The sequence below is a fragment of the Artemia franciscana genome, chromosome 19 (genome assembly GCF_032884065.1).
Source record: "Artemia franciscana chromosome 19, ASM3288406v1, whole genome shotgun sequence".
Lineage (NCBI taxonomy): Eukaryota > Metazoa > Arthropoda > Branchiopoda > Anostraca > Artemiidae > Artemia > Artemia franciscana.
The window spans coordinates 25,348,001-25,368,215 of NC_088881.1; the positions used below are offsets into that span (position 1 = coordinate 25,348,001).

The following is a 20,215-nucleotide window of genomic DNA, read 5'->3' on the forward strand; positions in this document are numbered from 1 at the left end:
TTAAACCGGGCCAAATATACCTTAGCCTTTATCGGGCTTCTTGGCAGTACTCAAGCTGCAGAAAGAAAAAAGTTTTCTGTTTTCAGATTTCTTGCACAAGATTCGAACGTGGTTCGTGGATTCTAAGTTAAGGTGCACTAGAAATTCAGACTAAATAAAGACAAGTACACTATTTTTTTTTATCTCTTTTCGTTTTGTGTACTCAGCCTTGATATTGTAACAGAGCCTGGCGAAGTTGTACTTATAGCTGAAGTATTTAGGCAACATAAACGAAAAATGCACACACAAAAAGAAGTACAAAGGGGGCCCAAGGCGATCTTCCAGCCAAAACTTACCTTGAATGACGATCTTGCTTCAGCGACTGCTTTTGCGATGAAGTCATCCGATATTTGTCTTGAAGGATGTTCATTGAATACAGAGTTCATCAATGCGATCTTCGCTGCACTTCGCCTTGCTTCAGCTTTCGTTGGGCAGTTCTACAATACAAATAGACTGTCAGATACCAATATTACAGGGTGATCTTCTATGGACACGTTAAAGCTGGAAAGTCATTGTTTCTTGACATTTTTAGTCTTACAAACATAACTTTTAGTCTTGTTGACTCAACTTCACAAGCAGAGCTTCATCTATTATAGTAACATTGCTTGTGGATCTCGCGTTTGAGATCTTTCCCTAGCAATAATACACGGAATCTTAGTATTGAACCAAACTATCTTCCCCAGTATATTAAAATACAACAGTCAGATCTGAAGAAAGACGGTATTTAAAAGCGTTTTGGTTGGTCCAAATTTTGGAACGTAACTATTTGAGGATAAATATCACTACGTTATTATGTTTTTTACAAGTTTATCCATAGAAAAAATGTAAAAAAAAATATGTTGAAATTTCAGGTGGCTGGAAAACCAAAACAGGCCACTTAACAGGTCAAGTTAATGGCTTCATTAAAATACCAGCTAAATGAGGATTTGTAGAATGAATCACCGGTAAAAAATAGTCTACCTGCATCAATCACTAAATTTTGATAAAATTAAGTATACATTATTAAGCTTAACTTTAAATTAATTCACATAATTTAGACCAACAAGTAAATACAAAATATAGAATACAGAAATGTTCAATAACAACAAATTACAATGATCTTCCAGTTATTATTATGTTCACTGACTACAAAACTAACGAACGAAATGAAAATTAATTATATTATAAATAAATTATAAATTAGTATGCCCTTCGATACCAATTCGTCAGGTAAGATTATTTTCTTTTCAAAAGCTTATACTTTAGTGTATTTGCTATCCCCGATAGTTTACCAAAAATCTCCAATTTGACAATGAAATACATGGAAATGATGTAATTACTTGAATTTGCCAACCCAAAAATAAGACCTTTTGGATGTTTTACTTCAAACGGCAATGATATTATTTACTGCAGTCAACTTGCGAGGTAGGCCTATTAATGAATGCAGTCAAGACAGAAATATCTTTGTATTTATGTTATAAACCATATAACAAATATTATGTTATATGTTATATTTATGTTATAAATGTTATGTTATGTTATTATAAATTTATGTTATGATAAATATCTTTGTATCTTATGGTTATAAACACTGCCAAAACAGAGTAACAACAAAGAAAGAAACTAATATTATGACTAAAATTCATATGAAGAAAATAGAAATAATAGAAAATTAAATTTTCAAGCTTTCATTCGTAACTATTGGTACAAGTCTTGATCATCAGAATTAAAAGCCTTAGACTCCATCTAACGTGTAATAACGATTTATAAGGATTCTACGCTTTAAGAAGCCACACTAATAAAAGGCCCATTCGCAATGAGATTCTACTAACATGGAGATTTAGCTAGCATTAGTTTGAATCAATAAGATTATTAATGGAATATTCTGATTGGCCAAAAAATTGTTCGAAAATTCTGACCAGCTCAGATTAGTGATAGGTAATTCTCGGAATTAGTGAAATATTATTGTGAATTAGTAAGTTAAGGACAGCAGATATCACCTTGTCTTAAATCATGTATAAGACGGTTATAAACACACCGATAGCCATTTTAAACCTGTGACCAAATATTGCTTCAATACTAAGATGAGAACCGTAACAAGAACGGTGTTCGATTTTAGCGGTATTAACCGTTTCTTTGTAGTTTGTCCCAGCTCGCGCTGTCACGAGCAGCCTCTAGTGACCTTAGGTGGAGCCCTAATATTTTGGAGAAATCTCGATTGATAAACTTTACAGAGTAGGTAAGCACACTGGGAGAGGGCTTTCGAGTCCCCATAAATTTCAAGATTCTCACGATTCGTCCAAGAGTATCTCATATTTTTATTTACATAAAATTACCGATTTAAATTCGTCCCAGCCGGTTGGGTAGTGCACTAGACTTGCAATCCCATGTCTGTCAGGATGGAGGTTCGAGTCCTGGTGTTGCCAATTGTTTGCTTAGGGTCAGGGGTATGACTGCCGATCATTTGGTTCGGGATGAGCGCGGCTAGATTCAATTCAACTCCAAATTGGCACCTAGATAAATCTGAGGAAGCGAAAATCTGGGGAAATTGCACACATACGCGGGTGAAAGGTCTTTTTCAATCACTATCTTATTTTCGCTAGTTTTTTCAGAGCTTAGATTTTCTTTTTTTAAATTCCCGTCCAATTGATAATTTGCTTCTAAGAATTGTTTATTAATGTTCCTTATAGTTAACAACTGTGAAGGGGGAAAAATACAAGAATAAATGAATGAATGAATGAATGAATGAACTTTATTACCCGTAAAAGTATAAAAAACACAAAGTACGGAGTATTATAAATAAACAAAAATCTCAAAGTTGATTATATAATATTAAAAAATATTTAAATATGTAGATGAGCGGGAGGGGAGGGAAGACAAAATAGTGCTTCTTAGGTTGGGGGGTTGCGCAATTCTTTCAACTTGGACAAAGAGCAATCGATCTTTTCTTAGAAAAGGTTAAGGAGTCTCTTTTGAACCTATTTGCTTGACAATTATTCCTTCCACTCTACAATTCTACTTTGGCTAGCATGGACGCCAAGTTTTCATTTCTTCGGTGGGGGTTTCCCAGAGGGTAGATCCTTGTGTGAGGTTTAAGTCTCATCATTTTCAACATTCAAAACCAAATATGAGGACTGTATATTCGTGTGCGTGGATTGGGGGGGGGTCTGGCGTATTTCTTCTGGGACACCTCCCTCCCCACGCAAAATTCTTCCCAGATGTAAAAAGAACGGCCAGAGGGAAATTAAGACAAATCAGGAGAATGAGGAAAAGAAAGGATTATGGAAAATCCAACTATATTCCAAAATTCATGCTGAATATATGGTGCAAAATCAAACAGTTCGTGGTTACGAACTTTAAGTAAAGAGTGACTACGGCCAATAGTAACCAAAACTTAAAAGAGCATTTTTTATAACAACTAGTACATCAAAAGATTTTTTTCTTATGTTGATTCTAGATATATAAAATCCATTAAGTCTAATATTACACATCAAACGCCATGAACCTGAATAAAATTGCCTTATTTTAGAAAAACGGGAAAAACACCGCCAAAAAAGCAGATAATCGTAAAAAAATCCCACCATCAGGTTGGACGTTTCAAGCTCTGAATTGTCAAAATGTCGAAATTGTCAAAATGTCTAATTTCGCCTATACTTTTACTTTAAATAGCAATATCACCCGAATTCGGTCGGTAAATTCTATTGCCTCCTCCCCCTAAACTTTTTGGTCAGTAACGCCCCTGGACAGTACCAGAGCAAGTCCGCAAAAAACAATTACCCATACTTCTTAACCCGCTTCTTAAGTTGCCACTAGTTTCCTGTTTCTAAATTATTTTCTTTAACCTTATCTTACCTTGCTATGATAGATCACCCCCCACACCCCCCCTCAAAAAATTAAGATAAATTGAAATACAAAAACAAATATCATAGGACATTCTACAACATATATTCTACCTATATATTTGAATATATTTTGGTAGAATGTTCCGAAATTCCTTCTTTTCTTCATTGTTTTTTTTTGTCATGCTTTCTTTTTGGCTGCTCAACTTTGCAAGGGGAGAGAATTTTTCGGGGGGAGTTTCAACTGGATAAATTTTCCGGGGGAATGTGCCTAGCACCAAATAGGGAGTGATATGCGTCGAGACCACACACTAATAGTTTCCTTGTTGCCAGCTGACAAGTTCACACTTTCATGAAAGCACGGTATTAAAACGCAATTTTAGTACCGTGAGATAACCCTCGAGGCTTAAAGTCACATCAAAATAGTTTGCAATTTTAAGGGTATGTGGGGTTGAATAGCATTGGCTCGCCTTCCCACTCAGAGAAAAGCAGAAATTTTATTGGTGAGGCTGCCGACTTTTAAAGTGCCTTATTATACATCATCCCAAATTCTTCAATATATTAGCCGATACTACGGGTATTTAAATTCACAATCGACTAGACCACAATTTCCAGCTATTAAAAAATGGACGGATACCCGGATCGCTACCATGACAAATTTAGCTCAATTTAGCCGACGTAAAAAGTCAATTTTGGTGGATTGCCTATTTAATTTCAGCTAGACCCACCCCAGTGAGTCCGGGTATGAAGACAACAGATGTTGTCTAAAGACATCCCGCTGGCTTGTAACTTTTTCTTCTCTTGATTTGAAAAGTCATCATAACTTTGTCAGTAATGTGAGAAAATACTGGGCTGCTTTATCGAGGTTATTTTTAATCGTGATTAATCCTCACTTGGCCGGTTCTGTCCTTCATAGTCGAGTGCAAGTCAAACAGTTCGTGGTAACGAACTGTAGTAAGGAGCGACCCGGCTCAATAGTAACAGAAACTCTAAAAAATGGAATTTTGATACCAATACCTACATCAAAAGAATCGCATTTTAATGCTGATTTTAAATATATATAAGTTTCATCAAGTTTAGTCTTACCCATCAAAAGTTACGAGCCTGAGAAAATTTGCTTTATTTTAGAAAATAGGGGGAAACGCCCCCTAGAAGTCATAGAATCTTAACGAAAATCACATCATCTGATTCAGCGTGTCAGAGAACCCTACTGTAGAAGTTTCAAGCTCCTATCTACAAAAATGTGGAATTTTGTATTTTTTTTGCCAGAAGGCAGATCACGGATGCGTGTTTATTTGTTTTTTTTTTTTTTTTTTTTTTTTTTTTTTTTTTTTTTTTTTTTTTCCAGGGGTGATCGTATCGACCCAGTTGTCCTAGAATGTTGCAAGAGGGCTCATTCTAACGGAAACGAAAAGTTCTAGTGCCCTTTTTAAGTGACCAAAAAAATTGGAGGGCACCTAGGCCCCCTCCCACGCTAACTATTTTACCAAAGTCAACGGATCAAAATTCTGAGATTGCCATTTTATTCAACGTAGTCGAAAAACCTTGTAACTATGTCTTTAGGGACGATTTACTCCCCCACAGTCCCCATGGGAGGGGCAACAAGTTACAAACTTTGACCAATGCTTACATATAGTAATGGTTATTGGGAAGTGTACAGGCGTTTTCAGGAGGATTTTTTTGGTTGGGGGAGGGGTTGAGAAGAGGGGGATATACTGGGGGAACTTTCCATCGATAATTTGTCATGGGGGATGAAAATCTCCATGAAGGGAGCGGAGGATTTACTAGCATTATTTAAAAACACAATGAAAAAATAAATATGAAAAAGTACTTTCAGCTGGAAGTAAGGAACAGCATTAAAACTTAAAACAAACAGAAATTATTACCCATTTGAGGGGCTCACCTCCTCCTAATACCTCGCTCTTTACGTTAAAGTATTTTTAGTAATGTCAACTATTGATTCTACGGCTTTTGTGATTCTGGGGTCATTCTTAATGAATTGGGACAAAATTTAAGCTTTAGTGTAAAGAGCGAGGATCTGACAAGGGGGCGAACCCCCTCATATATGTAATAAAAATATGAGAATACAAAAGTTCTTTACGTAAGCTAATTTATAAGTTACGTAAATCTCTTACTAATAAAAATATTCGTAAAAAATTAAAAGTTCTAGTTGCCTTTTTAATTAACCAAAAAAATCGGAGGGCAACTAGGCTTCCTCCCCCGCTCTTTTTTTCTCAAAATCATTCGATCAAAATTATGAGAAAGCCATTTAGCCAAAAAAAAAAAAAAAAAAAATGCAAATTTCGTTTTAATTATTCCTCTGCGGAGAGCCAAAATCAAAACATGCATTGATTCAAAAACGTTCAGAAATTAAATAAAAAAAAACAAGTTTTTTTAACTGAAAGTAAGGAGCGACATTAAAACTTAAAACGAACAGAAATTACTTCGTATATGAAAGAGGCTGCTTCCTCATCAACGCCCCGCTCTTTACGCTAAAGTTTTTTACTGTTTTAAAAAGAAGAATTGATAGACAGAGTCAAACTTTAGCGTAAAGAGCGGGGCGTTGATGAGGAAGCAGCCTCTTTCATATACGAAGTAATTTCTGTTTGTTTTAAGTTTTAATGTCGCTCCTTACTTTCAGTTAAAAAAACTTGTTTTTTTTTTTATTTAATCTCCCGAAAGAATAAGATATAGAAATTCCATTTACATTGATCTATTTTAAAAATATATAAAAGCGTAAGAACGTCCAAAGAAAATTTGTTAAGGGGGGGGTGCTCCAACTTTTTTGGGGTTTTCCTGTTACAGACTTTTCGGTCTTCTGAGAGGGGGGTGGGATTAATCCCGCCCTTTGGGTAAGCCTACCTTTGTAAAAGCATACTGCATAAATATAAAGTAAGAATAAAAAATATAATTAGAAAATTAAAAATTGAACACATTCAGATGGGATAATGCGAAAGGTGTTAAGTTAAAGTAATCTGAAATAAATGTAAATTCTATTGAGTAAATACTAGACTGGAACACTAGAAAACAGCTTAGATACCGAGAATTACTTGATTTAACATGAAAGGACATTCTGAACTTCAAAAGATGGCGAAACAGCGGCAAATAAAGAAAGAGCATTTAAAAAAAATGGGGGTTACCCACTTCCAGCCACCTGGTGTACAAATCGGAACATAACGAATGTCGCACAATTCCGGACAATCCCTCGTGTTTCCCAGACATAAACCAGAGTATAAAAAATAACATTGAAACCGTAGGCTAACATTCAAAATACTAATTGTTCATAGCATAGCTTGTAGGCTATTGGAAAAGGGTGATGCGTGTAGAGTCGGGGTATGTTGAAGACAAGGTGGTTTTTGGGGAAGAAGTTTGACCCCCCCACTGAAAAGTTTGTTTGACACTTAAAAATGTTATAAAATGCATAAAAAACACATTTCGATTCGTCTTTAAAGTTTTTTGTAGTCCTCCCCCCTTTTGTAGTCCTTTCCCGAGTAAAAATCCTGGATACGGCCTGTCTGATGGGGAGGTTTTTCCCACTGAGTTAACCTGTTAGCTATTAGTCACACATGTTCCAGTATTCATGCTAAACCCCTGACTCTCGGTTTCGACGGGGGTGATTACAATGGTATACTTTCCAATTTTCTAGTTCACTCTATTTGGGAAATATCACTAAGACTTAGCATTTTTGTGATTTGACATGGTACTCAAACACGGCACTAGCAGTGCCAATTTAACAAAAAAAATTAAAAAAAAGAAAAATTACAATTTCCAGTTAGAAAGAAATTCAAACCTTGGTATCACCATCGAAGATGGTATTCTAAATTTCTGGAGTTCTAAACACCATAGAGATGACAGTTTTAGGGCAGATCACTTCATTTCTCTGACACATGACAGTAAGGCAAAAAGACAGTAAGTTTTACCCGTTGCTCTATTTACCTTTCTTGCCGTGTCAGATTTCGAGCGAGTAAAAAGAAGACAAAACAGGATTCAGTCCTTTGCAGACATGCAGCCCCCCCCCCTGTAGAATAGGTAAAATTACTAGCTTCAACATGAAAGAATACTAGAACGGCATTTTGTCAGTTGGGAATCAGAAGGACATATCTCCATAACTGTAAATTTCCGAAGAGCAAAAACAAAACTTCAGAACTTTTTTATTTCCCCTTCAATAATCGTAAAAACAAAAACGAATTGACATGTAATGATTTAATAATCGATCTGTTTTGTTTTACGGTTATCGGAGGGGAAATAAAAAGTTGTGAGTTTTTTTTGCTCTTCTGAAAACTAGCAATTATGGAGATACATCCTGTTGATACCCAGCTGACGATTTGTGTCTTATTTCCGAAGTCGGAGCCAAGAGGACTATGAAGGTCCCGCGGGAAAGCCCACTTCTCTCATCAAATTAGATCACTGTTCGGAAATTAGAACCCACTGGCAGATTCAGAGGGGGGTCTCCCCCCACTCCAAAAAAATCTGGTCCCCTCATTGTGTCTTTTCTATTTTTTTTAAATAAACTTATCAATTTGGTCAATTATTGACAACCTTGTCGAATTTCCCCTCTCCAAGCTTTTGCTCTAGATCCGTCTTTGTCAGAGCCCGGTACTGACCTCCGAGAGGTTCGAGGCATTTTATAGCCCCTTTCCTTCCAGCAGCACTGATCCGAACGTGATTTAGCGGCCAGTGACATGCATGTCCGATCACTTGTAATTACTCCCTGTCGACTAAAAAACTAATAGACCAATTCTTTCAGACACATCATGCTGTTCCATAACGAAAACGGAAATAGAATTGACAAGTCGGTTATTAAGTGTTGGAATGTTGTCATTCGTACATGTCAAAATTGAGTGCTGTCTGTAGCCTCAATTTGTTCATATTTGAAAAATTGTTTGAACAAAACTTACATTTTTTTAAGCGTTTAATCTTGTGTTTATGTAGTTTACTAGCAATTAGGATGAGCTATAAGCAGGATTTGTGTTTTATAACTTTGCACCAAATAGTTACGCTTTACTAATCTACCCATGTTTACGTCAAGACTATGACTGCCTTCTTTTGTTGGATCGCAAAAACTCACATAGGCCCATCTTAGTATGCAAAATCGTACTGTATAAGCAGCAATTCCTGATGGTAGTTCCGCAAGCCCCCTCTATCGCTTCAGAAACTTTTAAATAAGGGAGATATATCGTTTTCTAATAAGTATGACCTCCACCATCTTTCTAAGGGTATTTCCAAAAACTGGAGCAAATCTCTTGTCTGGATTTCCAGCAGTATTCTGCCCTGCTACATTTATAACTTTGTCACTAATAGCTACTATCTGCTATTCTAGCCCTTGTTTGTGTCAGGACCATGACTGACTAGGACTGTCCTCATTTTCTAGGTCACAAACACTCTCAAAGTTTCATTTTTGTCTGCAAAAAGCAATAGTTCCTTGGGATAGTTCTGCAAACCTGATCTGTTGCTTCAGAAGCTTTTAAGGGGGAGAGATGCTTTGACTTCTAACAAGTAGAATCTTCACCCTTTTCTCAAGGACACTTTCAATATGCTGGAGCAAATCCCTTGTCAGAATCGAGGTAATGAGAATGGCTAACATCACTAGCACTGTTTACTTCATCCATAGACTAGTAGGCGGAATTATTTATCAGAAGTATTCTTCTGGTAATCCAGTTGACACGTGTAATAGCCTCCCGATCCAGCCAGTGATTAAACAAAAAAAAAACAAGTTTTTTTTTAACTGAAAGTAAGGAGCGACAATAAAACTTAAAAGGAACAGAAGTTACTTTGTATATGAAAGGGGCTGCTCCATCCTCAACGCCCCGCTCTTTTCGCTAAAGTTTGACACTTTCTCTCAACTCTGCTTTTTAAAACAGTAAAAAACTTTAGCGTAAAGAGCGGGGCGTTGAGGATGGAGCAGCCCCTTTCATATACGAAGTAACTTCTGTTCCTTTTAAGTTTTATTGTCGCTCCTTACTTTCAGTTAAAAAAAAACTTGTTTTTGTTATTTAATTTCTGAAGGTTTTTGAATTAATGGATGTTTTGATTTTGGCTCTCCACAGATGAATAATTAAAACAAAATTAGCATATTTTTTTGTGGCTAAATGGCTTTCTCATAGTTTTGATCGAATGATTTTGAGAAAAAAGGAGCGGGGGAGGAGGCCTAGTTGCCCCCTCAATTTTTCGGTTACTTAAAAAGGCAACTAGAACTTATAATTTTTTACGAACGTTTTTATTTATAAAAGATATACGTAACTTACGAATTAGCTAACGCAACGAACTTTTGTATTTGTATGTTTTTATTATGTATATGAGGGGGTTTACCCCCTCGTCAGTACCTCGCTCTTTACACTAGAGCTTAAATTTTGTCCAATTCTTTAAGAATGAACGCTAGATCACAAAGACCGTAGAATGAAACATTTGAAATTACTAAAAATACTTTAGCGTAAAGAACGAGGTATTAGGAGGAGGTGAATCCCTCATTGCGTAATAATTTCTGTTCGTTTTAAGTTTCAATGCTGCTCCATACTTTCAGTTGAAAAACTTCTTCATATTTATTTTTTCATTGTTTTTTTTTTAATGATGCTGGAAAATCCTGCGCTCCCTCCATGGAAATTTTCTTCCCCCATGACAAATTCCTCCATGGAAAAGTTTCCCCAACATGTCTCCCTCTTCTCAACAATTCCCCCCAACCGAAAAATTCCCCTGAAAACGTCTGTAAACTTCCCAATAACCATTACTATATGTAAACACAAGTTGAAGTTTGTAACTTGCAGCTCCTCCTACAGGGACTTTGGGGGAGTAAGTCGGCCCCAAAGACATAGTTATAAGGTTTTTAGACTATGCTAAATAAAATGCTATCTTAGAATTTTGATCCGGTGACATTGGGAAAATAATTGGCGTGGGAAGGGGCAAGATGCCCTCCAATTTTTTTGATCACTTAAAAAAGGCATTAGAGCTTTTCATTTCCGTTAGAATGAGCCCTCTCACAACATTCCAGGATCACTGGGTCGTGACGCATCCGTGATCTGCCTTCTGGCAAAAAATTTAAAATTCCACATTTTTGTAGATAGGAGCTTGAAACTTCTACAGTAGGGTTCTCTGATACGCTGAATGTGATGGTGTGACTTTTAGAGGGTGTTTTCCTCTATTTTCTACAATAAGGCAAATTTTCTCAGACTCAAACTTTTGATGGGTAAGACTAAATTTGATGAAACTTATATATTTAAAATCAGCATTAAAACGCGATTCTTCTGATGTAGCTATTGGTATCAAAATTCCGTTTTTTTAAATTTTGGTTACTATTGAGTCGGGTCGCTCCTTACTACAGTTCGCTACCACGAACCGACTCACCGGGAGAGAAGCGTTCCTTTTGAACGTTGTTTGCTATGTTTGTACCGAGTATGATGTTTCAATAAAAATAATCTGCATACATTTTACCGTGAAAACCCCCTAACAAGGGCATAAAAATAATCTGATTCTAGTTTTTGAATTGACTAAGACAAGCCCAATCTTCTGAGCAATATTCTCGGGATACATCACTCTGTAAGATACGTTTACACATGGCAGTTACGGCGCTAAGTTCAACATGGGACTGGATACATGCTGCATGCAACTGGAAGGCTTTTCTACAGCGAATTTCTTTTGAACCCCATGTCCAGTGATACTCTTCTGATAGCATGTCACAGGTTTCATGCGTATCCCCTACTGTTGAAGTTTGGAAAATGAAAAGAGGGTGTCAATTACCGATAGGCTGATTGTGGAGCACACAAAAAAGGTCATTGTATCTCTTTACCATGGGTTGTCAAATACTGAAAAATAACAATAAGATAAAAAAAACATTTACAAAGCCATTTCATATGTCTAGTATTTTTTGGACACAAATTCTTTCTTATGAGGATAGAACCCATTTACTGTTTGATTTGGTCAGCCAAAAATCAATATTTACCAAGAAAAAGTAATACCTTGTCTATATTCAGAGAACTCACCTGGAAACTTCCAAAACAAGACCCTCCAGGAAGAGTGACATAACATACATAGGGAGGGGAATTATTTGGCACTGATTCATAAATTACTATAGCCCCATTCTTAAGGTCAGCTCCTCTTGCTTGCTTCATCTGCCAGAATTCTTGCAAAGCTTCCACAACATTCACTAGAAATACAACAAAAAAAGTTAAGCATCATAGTTTGCTTAGTCAACATCATTAAAGGAAGGAGGGGGGTTGGTGTCTCAAGGGGGAGGAAGTTAAACAAAAACAACATCTTTCTTTAATTTTAGTTCATTTTAATGGGCTTTCAAAAACTTTGATAGCCTTGCATCATCTCCATTCTCTCTCTGTTCGTAGCAGGGTTGTGGAGCTGATACATCCAACCCTTAGTCCTAAAAATTCAGCCTTTTCGATTTCAATATCGGTTTGAATCGTCAAACGTTCAATTCCAACTCCAAAAGCACTAGTTTTTAAATATTCCAACCCTTAAGCGGTAAATAAGCATTGACTCTGGCCTATTTCGTGACTTCAAAGCTCCAGTTTATGTTGCAGCTACGGTGAGGTGCTCACTGTGAGCATAATATTAACAAAATTAAACATGAAAAATAAGATCATAGTCTATGCACCAGTGTAGACTTTAAAGACCTACATAAATAGAGTGACACAAATAACTATAATAGACAAAAGATAATCTAAAAAAGAGAGATATATGGAAAGGCTGCGGAAAAACTTTTTTTGCCTGCATCTCGCGAGTCCTAACAAAAATTGGTCAAACGCTTAAGATACCATTTTTAGCGGCTCTAGAAAATCTTTTCTAAAAAAAAAAATTCAGCATTAATTACGCGATTTATCATCTTGACATATTCTTAATTACTGTTGCTATTTACGGTGGGTGCCGCATTTCACTATGCTACTAAAACACATTTGGGTTATTACTATGATGAGACTTATAAGACATTAATCAATTTTCACATAGCTTTATTACAATTCTTCTAGCAGCTTGAAACCATGAAAGTTATCTTCAAATATCTACGTCATTCCACTACAATCACACTTTCTAAATTCCATTTTCAACAAAAACTAATCGCCAATTTCAAACTAAATAACATATTCTAAAACCTGCAGCAATAAGGATGGTTCGAGCTTGGAGGCTCTATACATTGTCAACTAAAAAATAACCGTGTCAATTTATTTAAAAAAAATGAAAATATAGTAACAGGTAAAACAACACTAACGGTAAAATGCACAAAACACACGGGTAATGTAGTAACCCTCTTAATCAAAGTTTCACCATTTATTATATTTTCATTTCATTTTAATTATAAATGGAAAGGTAATGCGATCCAAGATATTAATTAATAAAAAGTGTCAAACGTAAAGAAGATGAGGTAACAGATGCCAAGCAAAATAATTATGAAAATAATTATGAAAGCAAAATAATGATTATATACCATAATTTTCTTATTGATTGAATATATTGCCTTTCTATTTTGTATGTAATGATTCATAAATCCAAAAATTAGAATCTTTCCGGCCAGAAAATGTTAAACTAAAATTCCGCCTATTTACGTGATTCAAAGCATTTATAAATAGCGAAAAGCGTAAGTTTCAGTTTAAAATCTCTCTTGGTATACACAACATATGATTTTTCGTTCTTGCTTAAGCCATGTTTGTTTTCTAGTTCTACATTTCGAGGTAAAAGCATACAGACGAATGAAAAACTTTCAAAAACACATCCAAAATCGATCCAATGATTCCTCAATAGTAGGATACATATTTTTTAAGAGTATTTTTGTTTGATGACTATAGATTTTATTTTTCTTGGATGACTGACAAACTTTAGATTTATTTATTATAGACTGTCTGATAGCAGCAGGAGCAGTCCTAATTACAGTTTTGGCTTCTTTTGTGCCTGGGGCAAAATCTTGATTAGCACCCCCCCCCACCTGGTTCCAAAAAAAATTTCAAGCCGAAATTTTACAAAATTCTCATTTATTAACAAATCATTTTCAATCTATTAATTAGTTTTTATTTATTATTTACATTATTTAATAATTGTTGATTAGTTTAATTTAATTACTAAATTATTATTATTTAGTTATTTTTTATGTCTTAGTTTATTTTAATTTTGTCAATTAGTTAATAATTTATTAATTATTTGCATTTATTAGCTGGGCCCTCTACTTTATTAATAAGGTTTCAAGAATATTATAGCCATTATAATGTTTGTTTGAAATTTTGGGCCCGGTTCAAGTGCCACACCTATTCCTCCCCTAAAACCACCTCGGAGCAGTCCTGAAATCACCTAGAGCGGTTTGGTCCACATGAACCTGATTCGCGGTTTTATAGACAAGGCTTGAAATTTTACCGACAGTCAGAAATTTCCAAGGAAGTTCACTCGGTCATTTCTAATCTCAACGGTACATCAGTTGTAGCAGCCTGTATTATAGAAAAAAAAAATCCCTTTTCAAAGTGCTCAATGTCGACTTGTTGGTATTATTCTGCAAGTGTATTTGTGGTAATGGTATTCGCCTTCATAATTTCCATACATCGACATGTGCTACATAGTCCAGAACTCACCCACAGAGGTTTGGTTCGTATCAAGCTGTCCTGTCCAAAATATTACTATCAGCCAGAAAATTTCAAGAAAGTGCATATTAGTCAGTCTCACACTCAGCAGCATGTGTATGTATAGTGTACTGTGCTAAAAGAAGTTCCTTTTTGCAGCACTAGAGCAACACTCAGCAGCATGTGTATGTATAGTGTACTGTGCTAAAAGAAGTTCCTTTTTGCAGCACTAGAGTTCGATTTGTTGGAGCAGTATCGTAAATGTCACTGAGGTACCAGACATTTAGATAAAAAGTCTTCACACATCAGCATCCACGAAGTGCCTTTACGTCAGCTTTGACGGTTTAAAATGCGATATTATATAGCATAAATTTACAGGTGAGCTACAAAACTGAACAATACGTTTCTGTCCTTTTTGGTTGTTACTATCGAACACTTGACAACGTCTGTGAAGCAAGTCAACGTTATAAACACTTGACAACGTCTGTGAAGCAAGTAGATGTTTTATTTTCTTTTGTAGGTATCTCCAGATATTTGCAAAAAACAATCTTTACAACTATTTGAAGTAAGCTCCCACACACTTTCCCAAGCTCACAACTCGTTTATATCCTAACGTATTTTGGCTTTGGACTAATTATTGCATTATTAATTTTACCCAAGCTTGATATTTGTAATTTAAATACATAAGCCCTCCCATTGAAGCTATAACAGTTCCTCATTCTGTAAAATTGATCGGTCATTTAAATCCCTGGCAATATTGCTTACCCGGCTGTACGTTATCGAGTGGCAATTTAAATCATGATGGATGTGACACGACTAAAGATTTTCATAACCAGAGCCTTGTGCATAGAAATAGGTCTAATCTTATTTGCATAATGCAATGGCACATTCACAGGATCCATAGGAACGATTGAAAACTAGTTTTTTGTTGTTATTTTTGCGCAACAGGTAGGTCTCACTGCCTTTTTTCAATCTTGAGCAAAACGTACAAAATAATAAATCCGACAAATATTTTGGTACTTATGTATTAGAGCCACCCCGCCCCAAGTTTTTCATCTGAGGTGAACTGGTTTCTATATTTCATTTTAGTTAAATATATAATATATAGAGTTGGTATTTAGGTTAGGGATTTAATGTAATGCGTTCTCGGCGGCCTGATTTCTATAATTCTTTGTTGTAGTTTCCATAATTTTGTTACTAAAGTTTTATATTTTCAGCACATTTTGGTAGATTTCATTACGATTCACCCAACTTCACTTCTTGAGTGGGATGGCTAATGGCTATAATAAATAAGTACCAATATTTTATTTGTTGCAACCATGTGTAAAGTAGATTACTTATAGAATCAATGACGTCATTTCGTAAACTTCCTGGGGGAGGGGGGAATTGGTGTCAATTTCCCCGAATCAAGTGAAAATGACAGTGAACACTGAAAAATGAACTATATAGTACCATAAAAGTGAAAATATACCTGATTTATTTCTGTGGATGCTTGAGTAGTGCAGGCTCATCTTAGTTTGACAAGATTTTGGAAGAAACTAAATTTCAACTGGGGGAGGGATCAAACTAGAGTATGTGGGAGCGCGAGGCCTAGGAGGAGCATTAAACCCCCTTCCCCCTAGCAACTTACGCTCCTGCTTAGAATACTGATTCACTGAGGCGTTAATAATCAAATAGCTAGTGGAAGCAAAAGGGATTTACAGATCATTTACTACTACTACTGTTACTACTAATAATAATAACTTACTGCAGCACCAAGCCGCCTGAGGCCAACAAAGTTACGCACGCTTCTTCTCCAACCTAATCTATTCAAGGCCTCCTTCTTTACACCCTTCCAAAAAGTTCCCATTTCTTTTAGATCTTTATTTATGACATCCTCCTAACCCAGGCGAGGACGAGGCCCCAGACAGTTGGCCAAAAAAGGACAATTTTGGCCAATCTGTCATCTTTCATCTGCAGAACGTGGCCTAGCCATCTCAACCTTTCTTTCTTTATAGCCCTAGAAAGCGGAATTGAACCATATTTTTCGTACAGCCTACTGTTTGAAATACAGTCAGTCAGCCGGTTATCCAGAACAACCCGTAGGCAATTTCTCTGGAAAACATCTAGTAAATTATCATCCGCTTTTCGGAGGGCCAATGGTTCAGAGCCATATTTGACCATTGCCATCACTGTAGCTTCCAATATTTTAATCTTGGTTTGCAGACTTATCTTCCTATCCTTCCAAACTTTTTTTAACTTTGAAAAAAAAACCTGAGCCTTAGCTATTCTACTTCTAACATCTTCACTGCACCCACCGTCTTTACTAATAATACTACCAAGGTAAGTGAAGCTGCCCACCTGATCAATTTTTTCGTTACCCAACGTCACCTTTTCATATTCACTTACTCCTAGCCTTAAATCATTTACTACATGCAAGTTAATACCGAGAAAAGTAAAACAAGAGCTAAGAGCTCATATGGCACTTGTGACGAGGCCGGAAGAGCCAAGAGCCAAGAGCTCATATGGCATGAGCTCTAGCGAAATTCTAAGAATCAATAGATTGATTTAAGAGGAAAATCAGAGGCTTAATGCCGTTCGGGATTTAAAATAAGAGCTATGAGGCACAAGGTCCTTCTAAATATCAAAATTCATTAAGATCCGATCACCCACTCGTAAGTTGAAAATACCTCATTTTTCTAATTTTTCCTCTCCCTTCAGCCCCCAGATGATCAAATCGGGGAAAACGACTTTATCAGTTCAATTTGTGCAGGTCCCTGACGCGCCTACCAATTTTCATCGTCCTAGAACGTCCAGAAGCACCAAACTCGCCAAAGCACTGGATCTCTCCTAACTCCTCCAAAGATAGCGGATCCAGTCCGGTTACGTCAATCACGTATCTACGACATTTTTTAGTTCTACCCACCCAGTTTCATCCCGATCTCTCCACTCTAAGCGTTTTCCAAGATTTCGGTTTCCCCCACCAACTCCCCTCAATGTCACATACTAAAAAGTTACATACTAAGAATGTTACATACTAAGAAGCTTCGGGGTGCACTCGAGGTACAGTCACAGAGATGAAAGGACGCTAGAAGGTACTGAGTCTTCCACACTAATAACACACTAATAACAACACGTAAAATCATCTAATCGTGGCAGTATGTAACTACGCACGTTTACCAACCATTCATATTGGGAATACCGTACCAGTTCCAAGTTTCAAGAGCTGACTGAATTATTAGACTTGAAACAGTTATGCCATCTTACAAGTCATGCGAGGTGCATAGAGACAAATTTTAAGGGGAGAGCGTATGAGATTTTTCCTTTGTCCTGGACCTCGATATAAATCTAGAGGAGCCCCCTTTCCTCTGTACGTAGCAAGGGCTTGTTGGTATTATACCGGTTTTGTTCACATGGGATCTTAGAGCTGACTGACTCGTGAGGCATACAATGATAGGGTAGTTGAGTCATAAAGAGCGTAGCAAAAGAGAAAAAAAAATCACGTAAGCCATGTACAATAACTGTACTTGGGGAACAGTCATGAGGGAAACTTGAGCCCCATACCCCTTTCTCTCTGTATGCAGGTATGTTTAGCAATAAGCTATTAGTCTCTAAACATAAAGTAGCTTATCCAGTTACTCTTGTCTGGTGTCTCGTGTCTACATCATTTGAGTTATCCCATTAGCCAGCAGAAACAATAGCCTTAATCTGGTATGCAGAAAAGCCCATGTTCGTTGTGGAGAGTTTGCTTCTGGGCTAGACGCTTGTTGTTCTAAATCAGTATAATTGCACACTGAGTGTAACACGAAATGGGATGAAAACTCAACTAAACTTCGACATTTCACTGTAGACAGGTTTTGCCAGTTTTGACAACAAAAAAGGGCTGCCAGACAACACAACGAACATGGATTTTTAAAGCTCCCATGAAGATCTTTTATCACATTTAAAATCATGACTGGCAGAATCCTTATTATTGTTAATTACTAAAAGAAAAGAGAGGAAAAATAGCATTAAAAACAGATGGGTGATTCAATAGAGAATAGAGTTTTCAACCTAATAATGTTCTAACAGTCCCACTCCTTCATTGTTCTTTGACCTATGTGATTGTGTGGATGAGTAGGGTTAAGACCTCATTCAAGTACTGATCTATATTAATTACTAATGTAGGAAAGCAGTCTTCCTTTTCTCCTTCTGTCTTTTTTTTTCTTGTGCTGTTGCATTGGTGATTGGTGATCTTTTTTCATTATAACTATAAAGACTTATGCGTTTATCGGTTACACCCTCCTACATTTTAGGACTAACCAAATTTGGAGGAAAATATCTAACTTTCCATCAAGAAAGTATACGCCAAGTTCCTTTTTGTACATGAGATATGGAGAAATGAAATTAAAGCAAGAAGAGGGGTTGAAAGCAAAGAAAGCAGGATTGGAGGCACCTACCCCGTCGTGTGTAGACCTGATCGTGTATCTTAGGCCGACTTAATCTCTTATTCTAGCTAAGAAAATGTTTTGTGGGTAAAATTAAACGACTTTGAAAGACCCAAGTTTCTAATGATTGTAGAAACAAAGCAATGTTTCATACAATTAAAAACTTTATATTTTAAAACTTTAAAAATTTTAATATATAATAAGCTATCAGCCACTCTCTGGGTGACTGACCGTATTTCAAACAGTAGGCTATACGAAAAGTGCGGTTCAATCCCGCTTTCTAGGGCTATAATGAGAGAAAGGTTGAGATGACTAGGGTACGATCTGCGGATGAAGGATGACAGATTGCCGAAGATTGTGGTTTTCGACCAACCCCCTAGGGCTAAACGGAAAGCTGGTCGTCCGCGGTTGGTGTGGGAGGATGTCGTGAAGAAAGATTTAAGGGAGACGGAGACTTCCTGGGAGGATGTAAAGAGGGAGGCTTTGAATAGATTAGGATGGAGGAGGAGTGGGCATAGCTGTTTTGACCTCAGGCGGCTTGGTGTTGTGGTGAGTTGTTAGTAGCATTAGTACAAGCCACTCTTAAACTTTGGTTGTCACGCTTTCCTGTTGTCTGGAAAATCATGCAAATTGAATGACTGATGGGGATAAAGACAATTATCCATGAAAACTAACTGAGATGGCCATTTAATACAGTTTTTCAAACGCTATGCAAAGAAAGCTTCAAGAAGTTGTCACCAATTGACTCACTCTTTCGATTGAATTGGACGAAACTATTTAGAGCTGCTAAATAGCTAAATCGATTGACTGTTTATTCGGCCAAAAAAGCCACACAACAAACAATCAACAGTCTCAATAATTGGAACGCAGAAAAACATGAAAAAGCCACATTAAATGAGAAAATTTGAACAAAAGAACTCAGTAAGGACAACTACTGCCTGTTATCTGCCGTAATCTTAATGAGTGTGCAGTAATGAACAGACATTTCATCGCGTTTTACGAATGGTTCATTACCAAAAGTCGTGGATTTTAGCCGTCCATCTAGGGAACAATAAGGAACAGGTCCCAGTGGCGCCTTTTAGAGGAGGAGAAAGTGGGGGGGGATTTGCCTCCAAGATTCTTACACCCTTTTTTGTATTTTCCTTACAATAAAAAGCAAAAACAAAACTGCCCCACTAAATTTTGAAAAATTCATTTTCGTGGATTGGCACCGCTGGCAAGTCGTCCCCGAATGGGGCGGGGAAAGGTCATAAAAATCATTTATGCGAAATTAGAACTTAACAGAAGAGAGTAAAGACTCAAGATTTGAAAATTTTGGGTGGAGGAGTAGCGTTGGCAGCTGTGTTGGCCTCAGGTGGCTTGGTACTACAGTGGCTTGTTACTACTAGTAGTAGTATTTCTTTCAAAGTAC

General features: G+C 36.7%; 1 protein-coding gene across 5 annotated transcripts in view; it reads right to left on the bottom strand.

Annotated features, from left to right (window-relative positions):
- Positions 1-20,215, bottom strand: part of LOC136039467 (protein limb expression 1 homolog) — a 140,624-nt gene that overhangs the window by 25,942 nt on the left and 94,467 nt on the right. For all 5 annotated transcript variants that reach the window (XM_065723238.1, XM_065723237.1, XM_065723236.1 and 2 more), the window contains 2 exons: positions 11,831-11,994; positions 336-476 (listed from right to left, as the gene is read on the bottom strand). In XM_065723238.1, coding sequence (XP_065579310.1) covers positions 336-476; positions 11,831-11,959 — 270 coding nt within the window. In that variant the 5' untranslated portion in view covers positions 11,960-11,994. The remainder of the gene's footprint in view (positions 1-335; positions 477-11,830; positions 11,995-20,215) is intronic.